This window comes from Lolium perenne, chromosome 2 (assembly GCF_019359855.2).
Source record: "Lolium perenne isolate Kyuss_39 chromosome 2, Kyuss_2.0, whole genome shotgun sequence".
NCBI classification, from domain to species: Eukaryota; Viridiplantae; Streptophyta; class Magnoliopsida; order Poales; family Poaceae; genus Lolium; species Lolium perenne.
The window spans coordinates 313285976-313307791 of NC_067245.2; the positions used below are offsets into that span (position 1 = coordinate 313285976).

At 48.0% G+C, this 21816-nt stretch overlaps 1 protein-coding gene across 2 annotated transcripts; it reads left to right on the forward strand.

Moving 5' to 3' along the window:
* The first annotated feature begins 327 nt into the window (after nucleotides 1-327).
* Nucleotides 328-7162, forward strand: LOC127336800 (uncharacterized). Of its 2 annotated transcripts, none has more exons than XM_051363648.2 (3): nucleotides 328-522; nucleotides 606-759; nucleotides 4323-4371. In XM_051363648.2, the coding sequence occupies exons 1-3, from the start codon at nucleotides 450-452 to the stop codon at nucleotides 4354-4356; spliced, it is 261 nt and encodes an 86-aa protein (XP_051219608.1). In that variant the 5' UTR covers nucleotides 328-449; the 3' UTR covers nucleotides 4357-4371. The 2 variants fall into 2 exon arrangements, with proteins under 2 accessions (XP_051219608.1, XP_051219609.1); XM_051363649.2 differs by lacking the exon at nucleotides 4323-4371 and adding an exon at nucleotides 6859-7162 and having other exon boundaries at nucleotides 331-522.
* Nucleotides 7163-21816: the final 14654 nt, after the last annotated feature.

Below are 21816 nucleotides of genomic sequence, written 5' to 3' on the forward strand. Positions count from 1 at the left end.
TTTATGGTCTATGTGAAAACGAGAAAACTTATCATGTGAATTTTTTTAGCATTAAATTTTATCTTTTTTACACACACAACGCAAGTCGATTTTTCATGAACGGCTTTGTGAACCGTACATGAGAATTTTTTATTTTAATTTTTTTAACATTTCAAAATGTGTCTAAGATTTTAAATTAAAGGAAGCATATGACAAAACACCACACCAGCACAATTGGAAATGCGTCTAAGATGCATTTTAAAATAATAGTACTCCCATTTAGTTTTACATTTCTCTTGTGGAGATCGAAATATTTAACAAAACAACCAAAACAAGTGGAACTAGAAATCTTAGGTCGTCCTCCAGCCCTGAAACAACCCAAACCAAAGCCCTCCTCGCTCTGCTTCGTCGTCCTCCAGCTCAAAGAGCAGGCCGAGAATCCGCCTGAAATCTAGGTTGTCGCAGCTCCAATGGTGACCAGGTGGAACCAGAAGAGCCCCGGCCTCAAGATCCTGTGGATCTGGACCCTGGGCACCGCCGCGAGTAAGCGACCCCGTCCCCTCCCCTCTTTCCCCGTCGCTCTAATCCCGCCGCTGCCCGCTGATATTGCCGATTTCTGCGAGCAGTCATGATCGGCAACGTCGTCCGGACGCGCGTCAACGATATGGAGATGATGCTCCGGGAGGAAGACGAGGCTGCTGCTGCTGCTGGCGGCGGCGGCGGCACCGGCGGCGGGATGACCTCCGGCGAGCGCGTCATGAGAGACGACGACTTAAGCAGGTACGGCTGCTCACTTGCCCATAGTGACAGAATCGTCTAACGAGCAGTTCTACCATAACTAAGATAGAACCATATATCATGTGAAATCCTGTTGTTTTCATCTGAAATAGTGGAGATTAATAGACTAAATCTCGATTCAGCAACCGGAATCGGCCCCAATCGAGAAGTGAATAGTTTTTTAAACAGAAGGCCCTTGGCCCGGCTTTATATATAAAGCCATCACGGCAACCACATAGTAGCGATACAACACACACCCCACATAAGTCTGATGCCTCTACAGTACTGATGCCATAATACAAATAAGCCAAGTCTGATACCAAGAACAACACAAATGATAGACATGGAAGGTGAAGCACGAGGAGCGGGTGCTAGCGGCAACAAGCGATCGTCGATGGCGTCATTGTCCTCCAGCCCGGGTCCTCGCGTGTAGCCTCCTAACCTCGTCCAGCGCCACGTCCAGCAGTGCTCTGTCCCTCGGTCTGACCAGAACCCTCCAGCTCTGCATGTAGATAGACATTTTGAAGATAGCATCAGCCGGGCTGGAGATGAGAGAGCTCTCGATAGCTAACTTGTTACGGATGTTCCACGGCGTTCAAAGCATTGCGCTGCGAAAGTAAACCAAGCTATCCTACGGAGTCTACCCGACAAGCCGTTGGCAATGGCGATGAAGTCCGCAGCCCCTGCTGGGTTCCATGAGCAGGAGAGAAGGTCCCTTATCCCTGCCCACATAAACTTCGCGATGTGGCAAGTGAAAAAGATGTGGTCGCAAGTTTCCCATTCGCCACAAAGGGGACACCGCCCGTTCGATGGCCCGTGTCGCTTAACTAATTGGTCCCCTGACGGGAGTCTTCCTCGGATGAGTTGCCAAAGGAAGACCCGGATCTTTGGCGGGACTCTAGTGCGCCAAATTTCCTTGAAGTGCGTGACCGTCCCACCCCGGGACAATTTGGAGTACATCGAACCGGTGGAGTACTCCCCAGATTGCTCAAGCGCCCATCGAACCACATCATCGCCCTCCGAGACCGGCGATAGGTCAAAGATCCCGCAGAGGTTGTCCCATTCCGCTCTCTCTGCCAGGCCGAAGGGGCGCCGAAAGCGACTACTCCAGCCCCCGCCGGATCTAACCCCCGAACAGCTTGCGAAGTGGTTATCGCAACGAGCGAACAACCTCGGAAAAGTAAAGCGAAGGGGCCCCGTGCCCGTCCACCCGCCTAACTTAAGTAGGTCCGCCGCCCATTGTTAACCCGATGCTTCGCACCCATTTTGAAGTACCATTTGATCTTCCGGATGGCGTCTGCACTGCGATCCTTTGGTGGGCACCGCCGGGGAGAACAAATCGTGGTCCCCTGTATTTGGCCCTAAGAAGGACCGCCCACGTGCCCTCCTCATTCCGGTAGATCTTCCAGATCCATTTAAGCATGAGGGCGATGTTCATGTACTTGGTTTTGAGGATTCGCATCCCTGCATCCTCGCGTGGTTTGCACACCGAAGCCTGGCCAACCATATGGTACTTACGTTTGGGTCCCACTCCCTCCCAAAAGAAGCGGGACCGGTGTCTATCCATTGCCGCATGCGTCGTGTCATGTAGCAGATATAGGCCCATTGCAAACATCGGCAAGCTAGAGAGGCAGGAGTTGGTGAGCTCTAGCCTGCCGGCGGATGCAAGGAATGCACCGCCACGGCTCCACCCTATGGCCAACCTTTTACGTGAGGAAGTTCCGATCCGCAACGAGAGAGGGCGGTCGCCGACCGGTAAGCCGAGGTAGTGTAACGGCAGGCTCCGCTTGCAGCTGAGGGCGTCGACCACCCGCCGACGTTCCAGGTCGTGGACCCTGTCACGACCGCTTCGCTCTTAGCGAAGTTAATCTTAAGCCCGGACATGTTCTCGAAGCATAGTAACAGGAGCTTAAGGTTGGCCAACCCCAAGTCGGATGGTTCGATCATAATCGTGGTGTCATCCGCATATTGGAGGTGGGTGATCCCGCCGGATCAAAGGTGGGGCACCACACCCTTGAGGTGCCCAGAATCGGTAGCCCCGGCGATGATAGCAGCCAGGGGAATCCACCAAGAAGTCGAACAAGCGCGGGGAAAGAGGGTCCCCTTGTCGCACTCCGCGCGCGTGTCGGACCTTATCCCCGATGACACCGTTCACGTTGATCGCGGTCTGGCCACCCGAGACCAGTTGCATCAAGCGGTGAACGATCATAGGGGAGAAGCCCTTTCTCAACAGAACTTCTCTCAGGAAGTCCCAACTTACCCGATCGAAGGCCTTCTCAAAGTCGAGTTTGAGAAGGAGGCCCTTGAGTTTCTTAACCCTCAACTCGTGGGCGATCTCATGGAGTGCAAGCACGCCCTCGTGCAGGCATCTCCCTTTGATGAATGCCGATTGGCTGCGGTCAATCGTCCTATGCGCAAGCGGGGCAAGGCGGGTAGCGTAAGCCTTGGCAATGAATTTAAAAATAACGTTGATTAAAGCGATGGGTCTAAACTGTTTGATGGTGTCTGCCCCCTGAACTTTCGGAATAAGACTGATGACTCCAAAATTGAGGCGCGCGATGTCCACCCTCCCTAGGGCGAAGTCGTTCAGGATCTGGAGGATCGGACCCTTCAAAAGATCCCAAAATTTCTTGAAGAAGAGGACCGGAAGCCCATCCGGGCCTGGAGCTGAGTCAGGTTTCATGCCCGCGAGCACCTCATCCAACTCAGCCGGGGTAAAGGTAAGCTCAAGGCTCCGGTTCTCCTCATCAGAAATTCTCTTGTTAGGTGGCCAAAGGCCCTGAGCAAGAGAGAAAGCCCTTTCCTCCCCCTCAGCGCCCATTAAGCCTTGGTAGAACTGGTAAACGTGCCCCATCAGCTCAGCCTGTTCTGAGATCTCGCCCTCGTCAGTCACCAGGCGAGGGATGAGGCACTTCCTACGCCTCCCGTTGGCGTAGGCGTGGAAGAAGGCGGTGCAGGAGTCACCTTTTAGGGTCCATTGGAGTCTGCTGCGTTGTCTCCAGTAGTCTTCCTCCGCGCCGTCTAGCTGCACAATCTGATCAGAAGTGAATAGTTCAAATGTATATTTATGTTCACTTTGCTGATCAGCTGTACTCGCTTCTGAACACAACACAGGACGAGTCTCTTGGGTCGTTCATGTTGCAATGGTACATCCATACTGCTATAATTTAGGGGTATCCCCTGGGTATAAAGTACAAACTAGCTCTATTTGAAGTTTCTGATGCCTCCTATCACACACATTTTATCTTCAGCCACTTAAGTAGAAGTAATCATGACTGGCCACGTTCCACGAAAGCGCCTTGTTTTTATGCCTTCATGGTAGGCAGCATCAGAAATGGGTTTCGAATTGTAACTATCTTTTAACCTTTAAGTTCCAACTGCACAAAGTGTAAAGATCTGTTTTTGGTCTTCTGAGAGTATGATATGACAGCCCAAGTTGGTGTCATCTCAAGCATACCACAGATAATTAGGGCCTGCAGTTTTTCCTTATACAACAAATGAACAATCTAGTTCCAAGGGTTCACACTTGCTATTGACTCTGAAAAATTAACTTGTCCTGGTTACAGCTGTATTGCTGCAGTGGAAGCAATTCGCAAATGAAAGGTGCACCATTTTCCATATCGCACGGGCAGTTGCCGGTGGTTCAAATCACAGTAAATTTTTGAACTCTATAAAATAGGAGAAGGAAGTGTAACCATCATATCGCAAAGATTCTGGCTGGGCAGTTAATGTGGCTTTTCAAAGCATATACTCCAAGAGTCAGCAGAAGCAGAAAATAGCTCCTTCTGGTTGTCATGATTGGAAGCCTGTACATGACGGGTAACATGTTATTCTCATGTAGGCAATCAACAGATGGTTTGTAGGGAGTTTGTCAGTGATGTTTGTTTTGGTTAAGAGTGGATAAGAGAAACAATTGTGTAGACAGATTGCGTGAGGAGTTTGAGAGGGTTACTCCTACTATATGATAAATTTTCTTGGGGGCATATCAGGTGAAAATGAACAAGTTATGCAAATCTGAAAATCCATGTTCTTAGCCTTTGGATCATGTACCAACGGCTAGATTGCAGCCTCCGTCCCACGACCAGTCAGTAGATACACATTTGTAGAAAACACCCCGCACCAATGCCGGTAGAGTAATTCCTGGACCTTCCTCCTACTTGCTCATCCTCACGATTCGGAGATAGGCTGAACATCCCATTTGAATCATTGGGAAACTCGGGAATATTTAATTACTTTGAGATCTTAAGCATGAATAAAAAAAAATCCAGATTCGTTCGAGTTCGTGAACGAGCACACAGATGGATCGCACAGTTGACAAATTCGTTTGGATTTGGATCAGTTCATGAGAGAAACAAAAGTGCTTGCATATTCAGCACTTCTCCGCCGTTGGCAGCAACAGACCAACACCATACATGGGTAAGGAGGGATCACGAACACGCACAAATCAGATCTGATCCAGGTCTGAACAATATGAAAAATCATGAACATTCAGCCATTCAGATCAGGTAAGAAATCCCAAGATTCAAGAGGAAATTGTGTGACCAAAACAAGGAAAAACAGGGAATCTTTAGCAGAATTATATTGGAAAGGGTTAATAAATTCAATGAATCAAGAGGAGAATCAGAACATGAACTTGTCTTCACGAACAGAGTCTTTGCTCCAAATCAATCTTGTGGGTGGATCTGCCCTACTAATCCAGCGGAATCCAAGAATGGCCACCAGACTAGCTGCGAGAGGATTCTCATGTGGTTGTTGGAATAGGTGGTGCTCGTCGCCGGGAACCGCATCCGTGCGCAGCTGGAGACGGGGGACAAACGGAGGTGGGTCGGAGAGTTGAGACTGGACGGAGAGGTAAGAGAGAACTGAGGACGGGATTGATATTTCTTGTGACTACGAGGGTTATTGTACAAAATGATGAAGGTGGGATTGAGGTTTGCGATCTGAACGTTGGTACATGATCCAATGGTATTTATAGGAATTTTCAGATTTTCAGGAACCAGGCCATTTTCACGTGATACGTTCCCAAATTTTCTTTCACACCTGGCCCACAACTACCGGTCTCATACTCTTATTCATGTGAATAAATGGTAAATGACAATCAACAAAGGGCTTGAGAACCTACGAGTATATTTAGTTATTTACTACTCCCTCTGTGAGTCTGTTCCATATACAGATTCGGAGAGAGTGCTATGCTTGTTACATGGGACTACAAAAGAAAGGTTGAACACGATTACAGAACAATAAATTAGCTTGTGTATACCTTTGCTCTCTACATTAAGGTCTGTAGATATACCTTTGACTCAGATGGCATGTGGGATATACTTATGGCGAAATATTTATCGCTTACCCTCAGACTATCCATACCCTCTGTATTTACAAATTATAAGTGATACAATGTTACAGACATAAAATGAAAATAAAACCAGCTACTCGACTATTTAGCCCCTACTGATCTTTTACAGCTATCTTTCTGCTACAGTGGACAGATGCCCATACTACGTAGGCTTACCAGAATTTCCCGAACAAACCTAGTATTCTGTCCTCTCTTAAATTTATGTGGTCTGTGAACTGTAAACCAGATCCAACTTTCTCTGCGCATGCTCCCCATATTCATTGGTTTATACCATCTAGTCCTCTTCATTCTGATCTTTGCAAAAACTAGTTCTCCAAGTCATGCCTCCACAAATGCTAACACAATTTGTATGCTTATCACTCGATCAAATGGTACATGTGCCGGACAATTGACAAAGCAATGCTAGGCAACAGTTATTGCAATATTATTTGCCAAGCATCATAGCTGTTGTAGTGATCTGTGGTTTTGCTTAGTAATTCCTTATTAGAAAAAGAATACATCAGTACCTGTCTGTGCTAGAGTTGGCTGTGCTAAACTATGAGAGTGGTGGCAGCTGGCAGCTGCACAAGGAAAATACAGCAATGGCATGACTGATGGTGTATCTTCCTGCACATGAATAATACTAGTATATAATTTTAAATGAGAATACTAAGGACAGGGTTGGAGATATGGTTCTTCTGACCAACAAAAATATTTCTTGCGCTACTTTTATGTATACAACATCCTGATTGAAGTCCCTATTATTGCAGTGAATGAAGAGTTTGCTTGAGCTTGAGTGGCTCTACATGGCAAAGTTCGTCGAAGCCTGCATTTAGCCATCCAAGCCTATATTCGTCATCCGGTCTATCTTTTAATGTCTCCAAAGACCATTTTCTACAGGATTTTGCCGGGTAGATCGGTGAGGCATCTTCATGGGGCATGAAACTATGGAATTGCTTCTTTCCTAATACTGATCCGTTTACCTGTTACTTAGAAACAAACCTATAACTCTACACAGTGAACTTTTCTGCTGATTGAAACAAAGAGTGTCAAATGTTGTCGTACCTTTTTCTTGGGGCACTTGCACATTGGTTTCGAGTGGTCATCACTTGTGTGGTGTGGTTGGTGACGCACAGAGCGTGACCGCTGTGCTGCTGTTTTTTTGTCCAAATTGAGGACCTTTTTTTGGGACGGAAGGTCCAAATTGAGGACCTCATGCCCCCAATTTCTTTGTCATCAAACTGATAACACAAACACAAAGCCCCCTGTTTCAAAATAAAATAAAATAATACAAGATCTACAGTTTCACAGGGAATAGCTGCTCATTTCCTCATATCAACAAATGCAGAACCTTTGCCAAGCAATGCAGCACAAGATAGTGAATGGTTGACCGAACCTACAACTCTCCCCGGACCACCACTTGGTTGAATTGATCATGTCAGTTTTGCAGAGGCTGCAATCTGTCAATCTCCACTAGGGGATCTGACGGACTATACATTGCAATTTGCAAAGTCTGCCTACATCGCCTGGTTCGATGGTTCCATTTTTTAGCATGGCTAGTACCCCAAAACCGTCTCCGTCTCGCTGCCAGGAGCCTGGTTCGATTTGATTAAGAATGGGCAATAATAATTCCAGGAACTTGTTCCAGAGCATTTTTTTTATCTATGCGAGAAGAATGACAAGCACAAAAAATATGAGCCATTGAGAAACACATAAAAATATCAGCGGTGGTTGATAAGTGGCAAATTATGAGATGAAAAAGGACCTCAAGCTTGATTCATAGTAAATGAATGTTAACCGACACGTTGGATAGAGAATTTGCTTGAACATATATTATCAAAGAACAACTAACTAGTAGGTTATCACCAACGCCTATGAACACTCAATGATTCCTCTGTCTTTACGTATGCGAATGTCCGACAAATACGACCTCTTATATCCGAAATCACCGTCTCTTTGTAGCAGGTGTTGTCATGGACTGCGGTGCACTCGGCTCTTTCGCCATAGTAGTAGTAACTGGTGGGCTTATGCTTGTACATGAGCAGTTTATCGCTCCTATCCATGAGGACATAGTCGCCGTGAATGAAGTAGGGCCGCGCCATGTCTTTCCCGCGTCCGGATGAACACCCTAAGCGGTATAGATGGATCCAGGCCCGCTCGTTCCTCCTACCCTCTAAAACCCACACCTGTAGCAATCACAATTTATAAGAAGACAAACCAATTTGCAGATCAAATTACTAGTGTACTAAGGGGGGCAGGGGAGATTTGCAGATCGAGTATTACCTGGATGCCTCTATACCCATTAGATGGGTCGCCGTAGGAAGGCGTTGCAATGCTGAGCTTGCGATTCATCTGAGTCAAATGGCGGACGGGTCTGGCCGGCATTGGCAACGGCTGGGTGCAGCTGACCCGCTTGGTTGCACCAAAAGCAACCAGGCGCAGGCGCCGGCGCGAGGTCCAGGGGAGGCGCTGCAGGATCTCCAGCACCAGCTCCGTCGGGATGTCCATCGATCGCAGCGGCCTTAGCCTTGCCTCGCCGACGAGGGCTGGATTCGTTCGTATCCCCCGCGCACGGTTGCTTTTGGTGCGATGAAACGGGACGCGCACGTCACCTGTGCACGTAGTAGGCCGGGATGAAACGGTCCTGGCCGGTGGCGATGGATCATTATTCATTCCCACGCCCGCTCTCGGTCGGTCGGCCGGACGGGACGCGCAACTCACGGATAGGTAGCACGTGAGGGAACAAATTAATCCATCCGTTTCGCTTTTGTTCGCACTCGACGGACCCGCTACTTGCGTGCGTGCGCGATTTTCTCCATCGATCGATCGCAACACGCGCGTAAACCTAGCTACGCGACTCCCGCGCGCATGTCAGTACTCAGTATGCATACAGTACTACTCCATCGGCCGCTCACCGCATACCTGCCAGTCATCTGGATCGATGCATTCCTTCTTTTTTTGGGACTAGTCATGCTCATCATTGCTTCATGTTACTTGAGTTTTGATTAATGAAATATGTGGTTGCTCTAAATTAAAAAAAACTCATTTAGAAATCGGATGCCAGACCTAGGGTCAATGTTGAACATGAAACCATTGCTATTTCAGCAGTTATTGGAGAATCTATAATCCACTCATTTAGAAATCGCTTAATTTTCACCCGAGACTCTTTTTTTTCCATGTTTGCACGGGTGGATGCATCATGTTCATTTCATATGGACGGACTTTTATTTTCACATATATACAAGAAAGTTACGTTTCCGGTGCATGAACATTGTCCTTATTATACACATGCATGAACCAACGTAACGTGCCTTTCCGAATTGCCCCCTCTGGCGAAGGGTTCCGGCTGGGTGTGCGGGCCATGTGAATTTAGTATGCCCCATTAACCTACGCTTGGTCTCGCTGCCTAATTGATGCGACACTGATGGGCCGGATATAATCACGGGTATGCTACCATCGCAGGTCGCATACCACCATCGTTGTAGCCGTCGGTCATTTTCTTCCTTCATACATCTTCTTCCTCGACTTGTCCACACCACGAGCTTGTCCCCCGGCTAACGTCACCCGCGGCCCAAGGTGCTCCCGCACGGCCTCACTACCCCGCCCTACGCAAGCCACCACCTCTGTTGGTCCTCCATCGCCACACCCTCCCTTTGAACCTTCCTACCTCCCGACTCGAGCGTCCCGCCGCCGTACACTCCAAACCCTTAGATCTCATCGTCGGCGAGCTCACTGAACCCACCCAACCTGAGAACCTAAGTTGTTTTCCTCACCTTCACCGGTGACGCCGCGGCTAGCCGTGTCGTCCCCATCTCCAGTGAGGTCCATTCATTGCCTGGCCGGCAGCGTCACGGCCAGCCGCGCCGCCCTGTCACCGGCGAGGTGGGCGTCTATTCTTCTTCTTCCTTCCGACCAACATCTAACAGGCTGGCCCACCAAACGATCATTGAAGGGAAAAAAAGGTACGTGTAACGGTGCTAACTGACGTGTTAGGCGTAAAATAGGATTTGCATCCATCTCATCGGCGGCTAGGCTCATCGTGTTATGGGCTCGCCATTACCTAGCATGTGGGTTGTGGCCGCCCTATACATCAATGGGTCACCATCGATACTCAGCGGGGTCCACATGATGTGCGCTAGCCTACCGACCAATGACAAAGACTACTCCATTGTACTCCCTCCGTCCCATGGAGCTTATCTAAGATTTGTCAAAATTTAGATATATCTAGATGCTATTTAATGTCTAGACACATCCGAATATAGTCAAACAATTTTCGTGGGATGGAGGGAGTACTAACTGTTTTTTACTTATTTCACCGTCAATCAGCTAGCTTATCCTTTTTTTTGCGGGCCGCATTCTAGTACTATTTGTATATTGAAAAGGCTTTGACTGGTACCACCTTGTGAGCATGTCAGCTTATGCATGCAAAATGTAGCTAGCTAGCCATGTTTGATTGGTAAGTGGTCGGACCTCACAATGCATTGATCTCCTATCAACCTCCACCGCCAGTGGTAAGTGCAACGTGTAGCTAGCTAGCCAAGTTATTCCCGGTCGTCCCGCCCGACGACCTCCTTGCAACCGGCGCCGCCATGAAAGTGTTGTTCTCGATCCGTCGCGGGTCAGCGTCATGTGCCAGCCATGATCTCCCTCCTCGCGGACAGAGCAGCGGGGCGGCGTGGCCGTGCCCAGCGCCGACGTCTTGTAGCCGATTCAGGACAGAAGCTCCTTCACAACGATGACGTCCGCCCCGCTGCCCCTTGACGATGGTGGTGGCGCCAGGGCCTCTTTCACGATTTGTTCTTTATATATATGTCCTGGATGGATGGGATTGAGTTCTTCTTGTGTTTCTACGATTTACTCGTGATATGCCCAGGATGGGAAAGGGGATATACGACTTTGTGTATGCTGAACTGAACCCAATACTTCCTTCTCTCTTATTTGTCTGAATATTTTGTTGCACATATTTCTGCAAGAATTCTGCCATGAAAGCCTATTAATTTTCCTATAAGGGGACGGACAAGCTAATCTCCATGCAACAGACTACAAAATCTACTCTAAACCTCTCATTTTCCCTTGCTGCAGCATCGCAGGAAAGAGTTGGCCCATTTGGATTGGACCCGACCCCTACCTACGCCAGTAGGCATCTTGTATGATTTATTGATTTTTCACTCCACTTAATCAACTACAAGGTATATCATTGTACAAGTGTTATCGTGCAAAATATAGTTCTACATGACCACACTGGTCGTGGAAATTGTAATTACTCCTTCCGTCGCATGCAAATTGTCTCATTTTTGTAGCGAAGGAGAACCCAAGCGCTTCCCCCAAAGCATCCTCCAAAGGGATTTGGGGGACGCCGGATAAAAAATTGTTTCAGTCGCGCGCTCTAAAGGCCGCTTCGGTCCGTACGTGCTCCAAATATTGTCCGGTGTCCCTAGCCCATCCCCTGTGTATAGAGGCTCTATCAGGGACGCCGGACACGATTCTTACACTTGCTTTTTGTTTGAAGGTCACGTTTGGGGGACGTGGCTAGGAAAGTGACCTCCTCCAAACGCGAATTTGGTCCGGACGTCCCCAAACAACCAATCCGGCGCTTTTGCCGGACGTCGTTTGGGGATGCGTCCGGAGATGCTCTAAGATATCTTGAGATAGAATCAATGACCAAGGCGTTCACTCATGGGCTTTTCTTGGGTGGGTCCCACATGACCTATGTGCAATGTCAGCTCTGCACACATGCATTATCATGCATTCCTACATCATGCCAGGCCTAGGTAAGAGCATCTCCAGCCGTTCTAGCCTCCCGGGCGAAAATCCGGATATAAGAAACGCCGGATTGGATGTAAAAAAGGCGTGGGGGCAACATTTTCCCAGTCGCACCCCCAGCATTCGCGCGCATCAGCCGCGATAGATTCAAAATATCGTCTTCTCGCCACACAAAAGAATCGCCAAAGTTCGGCGATCGGATCAACCACATTCCGGCGATCGAAACTAGACGATTACAGGCTCATCGGCGGTCCCGTCCTGAGCATCGGCGTCTGGCGGTGACGCAGCGGCGACTGGCACGGCATTGGGCGGTGAAGCATCAGCGTCTGCAGTTGTCGAAGCGGTGGGAGTTGACGTCGAAGCGGAGGACGAAGGAGCCGACGGTGGCCGGAGGATGTCTTGGCGATGGGCGTCGTACCAAGCCCTCGTCTCCTTGTCCATGTTGGTGTCGTTGCCGCCGATCAGGAACGCCAGGTCGGTGTTCCTCTTCTTCGCCGCGGAGGTTTCCTTGAGAAAGCCCCCCCCCCCCCCCCCGCGACACGACGCCGCCCCGCGACGGCTTCCGTCGCCCTTGCCTCCTCTTGGGTGAAGAAAATTGGGCTCGACGCGGCGGCCACGGAGCCCGCCGTGATCATCTCATGCATCACAGGCTCATTCGGCGGCGACATCGCGGAGTTGGAGAAGGAGAGCGGCCCACATCGCAGGGCAGGCGAGATGCCCTCGTACATCGCACCGTCGTACGCCGACGGTGATGGCGTAAACCCGACCATGCCGGCGGTGTAGGTTTCGTGGAACATGGCTGTGGCCGGTGACGCCGACGAGAAGGAAGGAGTGCTGATCATACCTTGGGTCGGCCATGTCTCGGGGAATTGGCCGACGCGCGGCTGGCTGAAGTTGATGGAGATCAGTCTCGCCTGTTCCTCCTCCGCCGCCGCCGCCACCCTCTTCGCGTTGCACTTCTTCTCCCTCTCCGCCCAGCCGCGAGTTTCGTTCCGCCGCCGCTCCTGATCCGCCGCCCACTCCGCGTTTGTCATGCCCGACGACCTCTATTTGGCGCCCACGGCTTCCTCACCTTCGGCGGCGAGCTTCTTTGGCGGCATGGTGGTGGAAGGGAAGAGGAGGAGCTGCAACTGTGGGGGGAGAATGGCGGTAGCTCCTCCGAAATTCGGCGGGGAAAATGGTTCTATGCGGTGAAAATGGAGGGAAAACGAAATTAATGGAGGGAACTACCAGTTCTGTCGCCGACAACGCGGGCCCGCTCGATGTTTCGCGCGCTTTTGTTTCGTCCGGAGTCCCCGATCGGGCCTCGGGAACCCGGGGATGGCCTGGACTCTCCGGACGGATGAAAGGTCTAATCCGGAAGAAAACGAGGGTCCAGGGGCGCGACTGGACCGTTTTCGTCCATCCGGATGAAAAAAATGCGTCCTGGGGACCTCATCGGGGAGACGGCTGGGGATGCTCTAAGTACAGGCTATTGAAGAAATTCCGGAGCGCATGCATGACATGTGAGGGCAGTCCTATTTTCCTACCGATCAACTAAATCTCAAGATATAGCCTACATGTATATATAGGGAAAAAGAAAATGCAAAAGAAATAGTCCAGTCATACTATTATATTATCTTATCATTGCACTATTGCGAAATACTCCCTCTTTTCTTTGGCGTACAAGTTAATAGGCTGACATGCTTCCGATATTTCCGTCATCTTTTAGTTTTCGACACGGTAGTCGACTGTAGGAGGCGATGATCTTCTACGCTGGCTCTATGTTCCCAGCGACAAACTTACAACTAGAAATTAATCAACGAGGAACCAACAATACAAGATAAGGAACATCAGCAGACCACTTCGGTGGCGGTACATCTCAATGTACCCTAGGCCAAGGTGGCCGTGATGGGGAAGAATGTAACGAGCGGGAAAGTGGTGGGAGCGATGTATCTGGCGATGGATAGATAGGAAGGAAATGTGGTCCTAGAGGTACCTTGAGCAGCCGGCCAGAACAAAAGTGACGTGGGGTTTGTATGAAATTAGTATATTATTAAAAAATGTTTTTCAATACGAATCTAACGACACCAATTATATATAATATAAACCAGATTTTGTTGCTCAATTTTTATGGTCAAAAGTTCGCCTTAAAATAAGTGTGTGGCTTATTCCTTAAAACGGAGGTAGTAAGTACTACTCCCTCCGTTCCTTTCTATAGTGCCTATAGATTTTTGGCATTTGTTTCAGAATATAAGGTTGTAGCTTGGCTTTTTTTCAACTACCCCCTCCCCCATTCAGCTCCCAAACCACATGCGTGAGAAAAAATCCATACAAAATTGGAAACAATTAATTGAGATTCCTAATGCATGGCCCAACGATTCCTTAAAATTAGGCAGCAATGTTTTACTTTCCTTAATTGAACTTGGCTGCACATATATAGAGAATTAACAAGAGAGATTGGTGGAATTTGTTATGGAAAGTTAGGAAGATATGGATTTCCCAAATTTTACGTTGATCTCAAATCGTTCAGCTAGGGGTTCTTGTGTAAAAAATACTCTTGCGCTAATTTCCGTGCCAAAAAACTATAGGCACTATAGAATGGAACAGAGGGAGTAAGAAACTTGTGGCGGGAGGTTTGCCTTGGTCCTTGGGCGCTGACGGCAATGATTCTTTCTTCTCTCTCCCTTGGTTTGCCTTCTCAAATTTTAATCGAGGCCTTTTGAATATACTTTTTTTATTTCTATTTCCAATTTCACATATTAATACACATGTCTTAGAAATACATAAAATTTTACTTTCTATATATATAGACAATTATTTTTATTATAACGATTCAACGAGCCCCTTTGCATCGTCCACTCCGACAAACGGTTCCACATCGCCACGTGTGTTTGCGAAGTGACCATGGTGTGCCCGGTAGACCCCGTACATTGTCTCCCTGCCCTACCGAGTTGGCATCAATGGGTAGGACCCTGCCAAAGCGTGGATCTTCGCTTCTCATATCCATCGAGGATGCACCACCGGGTCGTCACATTGACATGTACTCCTCGACCCGGGATAAACAAGATGTTATGGCCCTAGGGACAGATGCCGGATACGGTGGCGGCAAGGAGGACCGGATCCGCCACATCCCTAGTTTTGCATTTCTTCACAATCATCCACGATAGTTCCTCCTGCACATGTGCATTGTCCCTATACAAGGATGCTTCTCCCGGTTGCATAGCTATTGACTAAGAGTGCCCGTGGGGAATGCCCCGCACGACCACCTCTAGGGCCAGGGTGAGCAATGAAAAGTGATGAATGCGAACCATGGTGCACAAGGACCATGGAAGATCTCAAGCTAAGGCTGGATAGTTGTCTCTAGCATGTGAAAAAGTGCGGCATGCACTTGACCCGGACTTTTGGCTCTCATCCTCGCCGCCGCCCCGTATCTAGCCATTCAGTAGATGCTTTGCGATCTGTGGAGAAGGTAAGGATTTGCAGCCAGCATGCGAATAAAAATCAGAATACAACCCCTATAGGCTAGGGATACACCTACGGTACGCATTTAATGGGCAGAGTGTTGCGTCATGGGAACAGGCCGGGACAGAATCCTTGCGACCGGCCCGAATAAATGTTGCTCACCCAACTGTTGCCGCTTTGATGTCTCTGTAGTAGAGCAGCTCCACTTTTGGGTCGTCTTCAACCTTGGCTCCGATCCTCAGACGTCGAGCAGTAAATAAACATCGGATGGAGGAGGAGAAAACTGCATATAAAGCTGAAGTTTAATTCACTAAACAGAATAATTTAAAGTTCAGTTAAAAGGTACTACATTTAACAGTTGTGAAAATGACTTTGTTTGTTCCTGGCAGCACCCATGCCAGAACAAGAGTTCTGGTGTTGAACCTCTGACCATCATCAATTTCATGCCGACTGGTTGTCTAGGCACATCAGCACCAGCTTCTAGTGTTTCAGTCATGGGAGCTACGGCAGTGGCAGATGTGATCTCATACTTGTTGAAAGCTTCCGACAAAGGGCATGTAGATTTTCTAGCAGATGTATTTGGTATTGTTGTCCGGGGGGATATGTCAAGTCTGTTTTTTTCACTCTAGGTCTGAACCTTATGGTTGCTTTTTCTTTTGAACAAGTATGGTTGCTTACAGATGCGGTGGTTATGCCAAGTGATGGAAACGGCAGTGTATAATCAATGATAGAGTTAATTGCTGCACCTACCCAACGTGTTGACGTCATGTTTGTGGGGTCCTGTTCATCTGTACTAAAGCTAGTACAGGCGGAAATACACCTTCGTGTATACATACACAAAATAGCTACGCGGGAATGTACAAGTAGTGGATGGTTCCGGATATAAAATCGAAGGTCAGATACGCGAGGGGTGCGTTCACAGGTTCTCCACGGCAATTTCGGGCATGCACTCCCATTATCTCATGTGCATGGTTTCCATGGATATGCATGTGGGCCACCATTTCATGTAGGTTGAGATAGCCATTATTTCATGCGTGCCAACTAGCATAAAAATAATGGCGCATGCCATGAGAGAGGCACACAAAGTGTAGGTAGCAGATAAGATAAGAGGGGGAGGTTTCGGCGACAAGATGGCAGACCAAAGTGCTAGAAAAGGCTATGAAAAGTATGTTTCATAGTAATTGCACCCTCTTGACGCTACCGAAAACCCGAGAAACCCTAGATCCTCCTCCGCCAGAGTGGCATTTCATGCCTATCATTCCATGTGCACTATAATTCGTCGGTACATTTGTAGACTCGCATTCGAGCCCTATCTCCCCAGAGATCACCAACGCCATCGGAATTGGCCCCGTTAGAGCATGTATGCAGAAGTTAGGGCACACAGGTGACTAGTGGCACTTTGGCTGGGAAAAATGAACGTGGGTATGCATGGCCCATGCAAAGAGTACATGTGTTACAACCCATGTACATAATGTGTGGGAACCAGCCATGACGACGTATACGTCTAAGAGAGTTGTAGGGATGGGAACGGTGCCCCAAAGTTTGGGCGAGAAAATATTGTGTCTTGAAGTTTAGGCATGAAAGCTACCGGGACGGGAGTGGCGTGACGTTGCCATTATTTCATGCGTGCCAGCTAGCATAAAAATAATGGCGCACGCCACGAGACACACACATGAGGTAGTTGGTATCACGTTAAGTAAGAGCGGGAGGGCGGCAACAAGAAGACACACCAAAGTGGTGGGAAAGGCGATGAAAAGTACGGTTCGTGGAAATTTCACCTCTCGACGCCACCAGAAACTCGAGCTTCCCTAGATCTTCCTCCGCCGAAGTGGCATTTAATGCCTATCATTCCAGGTGCACTATAATTCCTCGGTAGACTCGTATTTAAAGCCTAGCTATCCGATAGCTCTCCTATTTTCCAAGGATTGCCATATCAGAGAACATATGCATAAGTTAGGGCGCGCAGTTGACCGGTGCAACTTTGGGCGGGAAAAATGAAGGCGGGCATGCATGGCCCATGCAAAGAGTGTGTGGGTTACAACCCATGTAAATAATGGGCGGGAACCAACCATGAATACATATAGTTCTCTGAGGGTTGCGGGGACGGGAATGGTGCTCCCTAAGTTTGGGTGGGAAAATGTCGTGTCTCAAAGTATGGGCTAGGAAAGCTACTGGGAAAGGAGTGGCGTGACGTAGCCATTATTTCATGCGTGCCAACTAGAATACAAATAATGGCCCGCGCCACGAGAGAAGTACATGAGGTGGTAGGTAGCACATAATGTAAGAGGGGAGTGTTTGGGAACAAGACGACACACGAAAGTGGTGAAAGGCGATGAGAAGTACGTGTCGGGGATATTCCACCTTCCGACGCCAATGGAAAATCGAGATTCCCTAGATCTTCTTCCTCAGAGGGGCATTTGATGCCTATCATTACATGTGAACAATAATTCATTTGTTAGCATGTAGACTACTATTTAAGCCCTAGCTGCTCGAGAACTTTCCAATGTCGTCAAAATTCCCCCATCAGAGAACGTATGCATAAGTTGAGCACGCGGTTGACTGGTGCAACTTTGGGCGGGAAAAATGAAGGTGGGCATGCATGAGCCATGCAAAGAGAGAGTGTGTGTATGTTATAGCCCATGTAGATAATGGGTGGGAACCAACCATAAAGACATATAGTTCTCAGAGGGTTGCGGGGACGGGAACAGGAACAGGAACGGTACCCCCAAAGTATTGGCGGGAAAACTTTATGCCTCGAAATATGGGCTAGGAAAGCTACCGGGGTAGGAGTGGTGTGATGTTCATGTGTGCCAACTAGCATACAAATAATGCCACATTCCACGAGAGAGGCACATGAGCTGGTAGGTAGCAAGTAAATTAAAAGAAGGAGGAGACGACAAACCAAGGTGGGAGGAAAGGTGATGAGAAGTACGAGGCATGGAAATTCCACCTCCCGACGCCACCAAAAACTCGATATTACCTCGATCTTCCTCCGTCGGAGTGGCAATTCATGCCTATCATTCCATGTGCACTATAATCCGTTGGTATGCATGTAGACTCGTATTTAAGCCGTAGCTCTCCTAGAGCTCTCCAACACTTCTAGAATTGCTCCATCAGAGCGATTTGCATAAGTTAGAGGACGGGGTTGAAAGGTGCAACTTGGGCGGCAAAAATGAAGGTGGGCATGCATGGACCATGCAAAGAGTGTGTATGTTATATCCCATGTAGATAAAGGGCGGGAACCAACCATGGCAACATATAGGTCTCGGGGTGTTGCGGGGACGGGAACGGTGCCCCCGAAGTTTGGGTGGGGAAAACGCGTGTCTCGAAGTATGCACTAGGAAAGCTACCGGGGGTAGGAGTGGTGTGATGTTGCCATTATTTCATGTGTGTGAACTAGCATACAAATAATGGAGAGCGCCACGTGAGAGGCACATAAGGTGGAAGGTAGACCGTTGTAAAGTAAGAGGGGGCAGGGCGGCGACAAGTTGGAACTCAAAATTTAAGTGGTAGGAAAGGCGATGGAAAGTAAGAGTCGTGGAAATTCGACCCACATGATGCCACTGGAAACACGAGCTTCCCTAGATCTTCCTCCATCGGAGTGGCATTTCATGCCTACCATTCCATGTGCACAATAATTCGTTGGTATGCATGTAGACTCGTATTTACGCCCTATCTCCCCAAGAGCTCTCCAACGCCACTGGAATAAACCCCATTGAAACAAGCATGAAGAAGTTATGGCATGCCTGTGACCAATTAAACTTTGGATGGGAAAACTGAAGGTCGACATGCATGGGCCATGCAAAGAAAGAGAGATAGAGTGTGTTATAGCCCATGTAGATAATGGGATGGAACCAACCATGACGTCATATAGTTCTCGTAGGGTTGCGAGGATGGGAACGACACCCCTGAACTTTTGGCGGGAAAACTTCTTGTCACGAAGTATGGGCTAGGAAAGCTACCATGGCAGGAGTGGCGTGACGTTGCCATTATTTCATGCATGCCAACTAGCATACAAATAATGGCATGCTCCACGAGAGAGGCACATGAGCTGCTAGGTAGCGCGTAAAGTAAAATAAAGAGGGGCGGAAACAAGAAGGCACACCAAGGTGGTAGGAAAGGCGATGATAAGTACGAGTCATAGAAATTCCAGCTCCCGACGCCACCAGATACTTGAGATTCCCTAGATCTTCCTCCGTCGGAGTGGCATTTTATGACTATCATTAAATGTGCACTATAATTCCTTGGTATGCATGTAGACTCGTATTTAAGCCATGGCTCTCCGAGAACTCTCCACCAATGCTGGAATTGCCCTCATCCGAGCGCTTATGCATAAATTAGGGCGCACGGTTGAAAGGTGCAACTTTGGGCGGGAAAAAAGAACGTGGGCATGCATGGCCCATGCAAAGAATGTTTTTGTTATAACCCATGTAGATAAAGGGCAGGAACCAACAATGGCGATGTACATGTCTCGGAGGGTTGCGGGGATGGGAACGGTGCCCTCGAAGATTGGCAGGATAACACCCTATCTCGAAGTATGCACTAGCAAATCTACCGAGGCGGGAGTGGCGTGATGTTGCCATTATTTCATGTGTGCGAACTAAGTAAGAGGATGCAGAGGCGGCAATAAGTTGGCACGTCACATTGAAGTGGTAGGGAAGGCAATAAAATGTACGCGTATTGGAAATTCCACCTTCCCGACACCACCGGAGACCCGAGCTTCCCTAGATCTTCCTCCGTCGAAGTGGCTTTTCATGCCTATCATTCCATGTGCACTATAAGTTGTTGGTATGAATGTAGACTAGTATTTATGCCTAGCTCCCCAAGAGCTCTCCAACATCGCTAGATCAAATCACCCTGTGCCTCGTCGGAACCAGTATGCAGAAGTTATGGCACACACGATGTGTTGGTTAGTTCACTGGATCAGACACCATCTGCGAGACAACATCATGCCAGACTCTGGGCACGTGCAACCCAAGCAAGATCAATGTGTATGGCCTCATCACCTTTTTCGTGATAAAAATATTGGCCTTGCTAGACGGATCGATCAAAAGCAAGGAAATAATAATGATCCATGTGGGTACTCCAACACACATGAATCATGTGCACAATAATAATGATCCATGTGGGTGTGACCCGAGGAAGATCGATGTGGTAGCCAGGTACTTCTACCCCTATACATGTAACATTGTATGTATGGAGGTAAGTGCATGCAAATTCTCACCAGTCAAAAATATATTAAGCAAGAGTGTCATGTCAATCATCGGAAGTTAGGCCGGCGACTATAAAATACATCGCATGCAGCGTGCTACCGGTTGTGACCGCCTACAATGCACACTATGAAGCTAGTCACGTTTCAGCTACAGTCATGGGAACTTGGCCTAAACCGGCCATCATTAGGCTTATGTTGCAAGTGATGGCACGTGTCACGTGTGCAAGGCCAAATGGCACAAAACCCTGCCACAACCAAATGCCATTATTTCAAAATCAAAAGGACAAAAAGGTGTCTGAGATTTAGTATATGAGCTTCCTTTGGTACAATGGGTTTGATGTTTGTACCACTTTGAATTTGGGGAAAGAGAGGTAGAGTGGTGAAGTTTGACCAAAATTGGAGAATGTTTGGAGGTGGGTAGCATTGGCGTGGCCACATGTTGTCCAAAGTGTCATGGAGGTGGTACGACTAAAACCCAACATATGACCACCGACTTGACATTTTTACTAAAGTTGTGTGTGGGCTTGAAAAGATTTTACCAGTGCTCACCGGTATCCAGCTTGTGACCCCATGTTTTGTCTCGCCTTTCTTCACACTCTCCGTCATCATCATGCCGGTATCAACGGTGTACAACTTGTAGTATCATCTATCTCGGCAATAGGGACTCACCATGCATCATGCGTCATTTGCAATATAAGCGCCAACATTGTTGCTAACGTGGGGAGGGGTTGCCATACACAAACTACGAAAGGCTTGGAAGTAGCTAGCTTTCGTGATGACCACCACAACGCGGACTGCATCATTTTAGAAAGGAAAGAAAGAGACAGTCACATTTCCGGCATCTACAATTGGCTATACCATTGAACTCAGTATTTGCGTCCCCTAGAGGTAATAATGAAAAAAGTTATTTAATTATTATCTACAACAAATATACATAAATGGAACACCGAGTATTGCCTTCTAAGTTCTATCCCAAGAGAAATTGGAAAAACTAAATCAGAAATAACTGATAAAAAACGAGGAAATAGGAAAAGGATGAATATAAAAATTGAAAATGGAATAATAAAATCAATAAAATTCTTTTTAGGACACTAAAAAATAGGCACTATATATTCAATCGGTGGCATCAACGGGCTATACTACTGCGACGTACATACACAAAGACTAGCGAACAGGCACATGCATCCTACTTGGTGGGCTTCTGCCTTCTCCATAGGCAGCCCAGCAAAATCTGCCTGAAAATAGCCTTAAACTGAGGCGAACCGGAAAAATCTGCAGGAAAACCGGCTCTGGTTCAGTTAGACCGGGA

What these genes read in the sequence shown, in the direction of transcription:
- LOC127336800 (XM_051363648.2), top strand. Translation starts at nt 450, where the DNA reads ATGGTGACCAGGTGGAACCAGAAGAGCCCCGGCCTCAAGATCCTGTGG. An exon ending in GACCCTGGGCACCGCCGCGA is followed by an intron (nt 523 to 605) that starts GTAAGCGACCCC and finishes TTCTGCGAGCAG; the next exon opens with TCATGATCGGCAACGTCGTC. An exon ending in AGAGACGACGACTTAAGCAG is followed by an intron (nt 760 to 4,322) that starts GTACGGCTGCTC and finishes TCCTGGTTACAG; the next exon opens with CTGTATTGCTGCAGTGGAAG.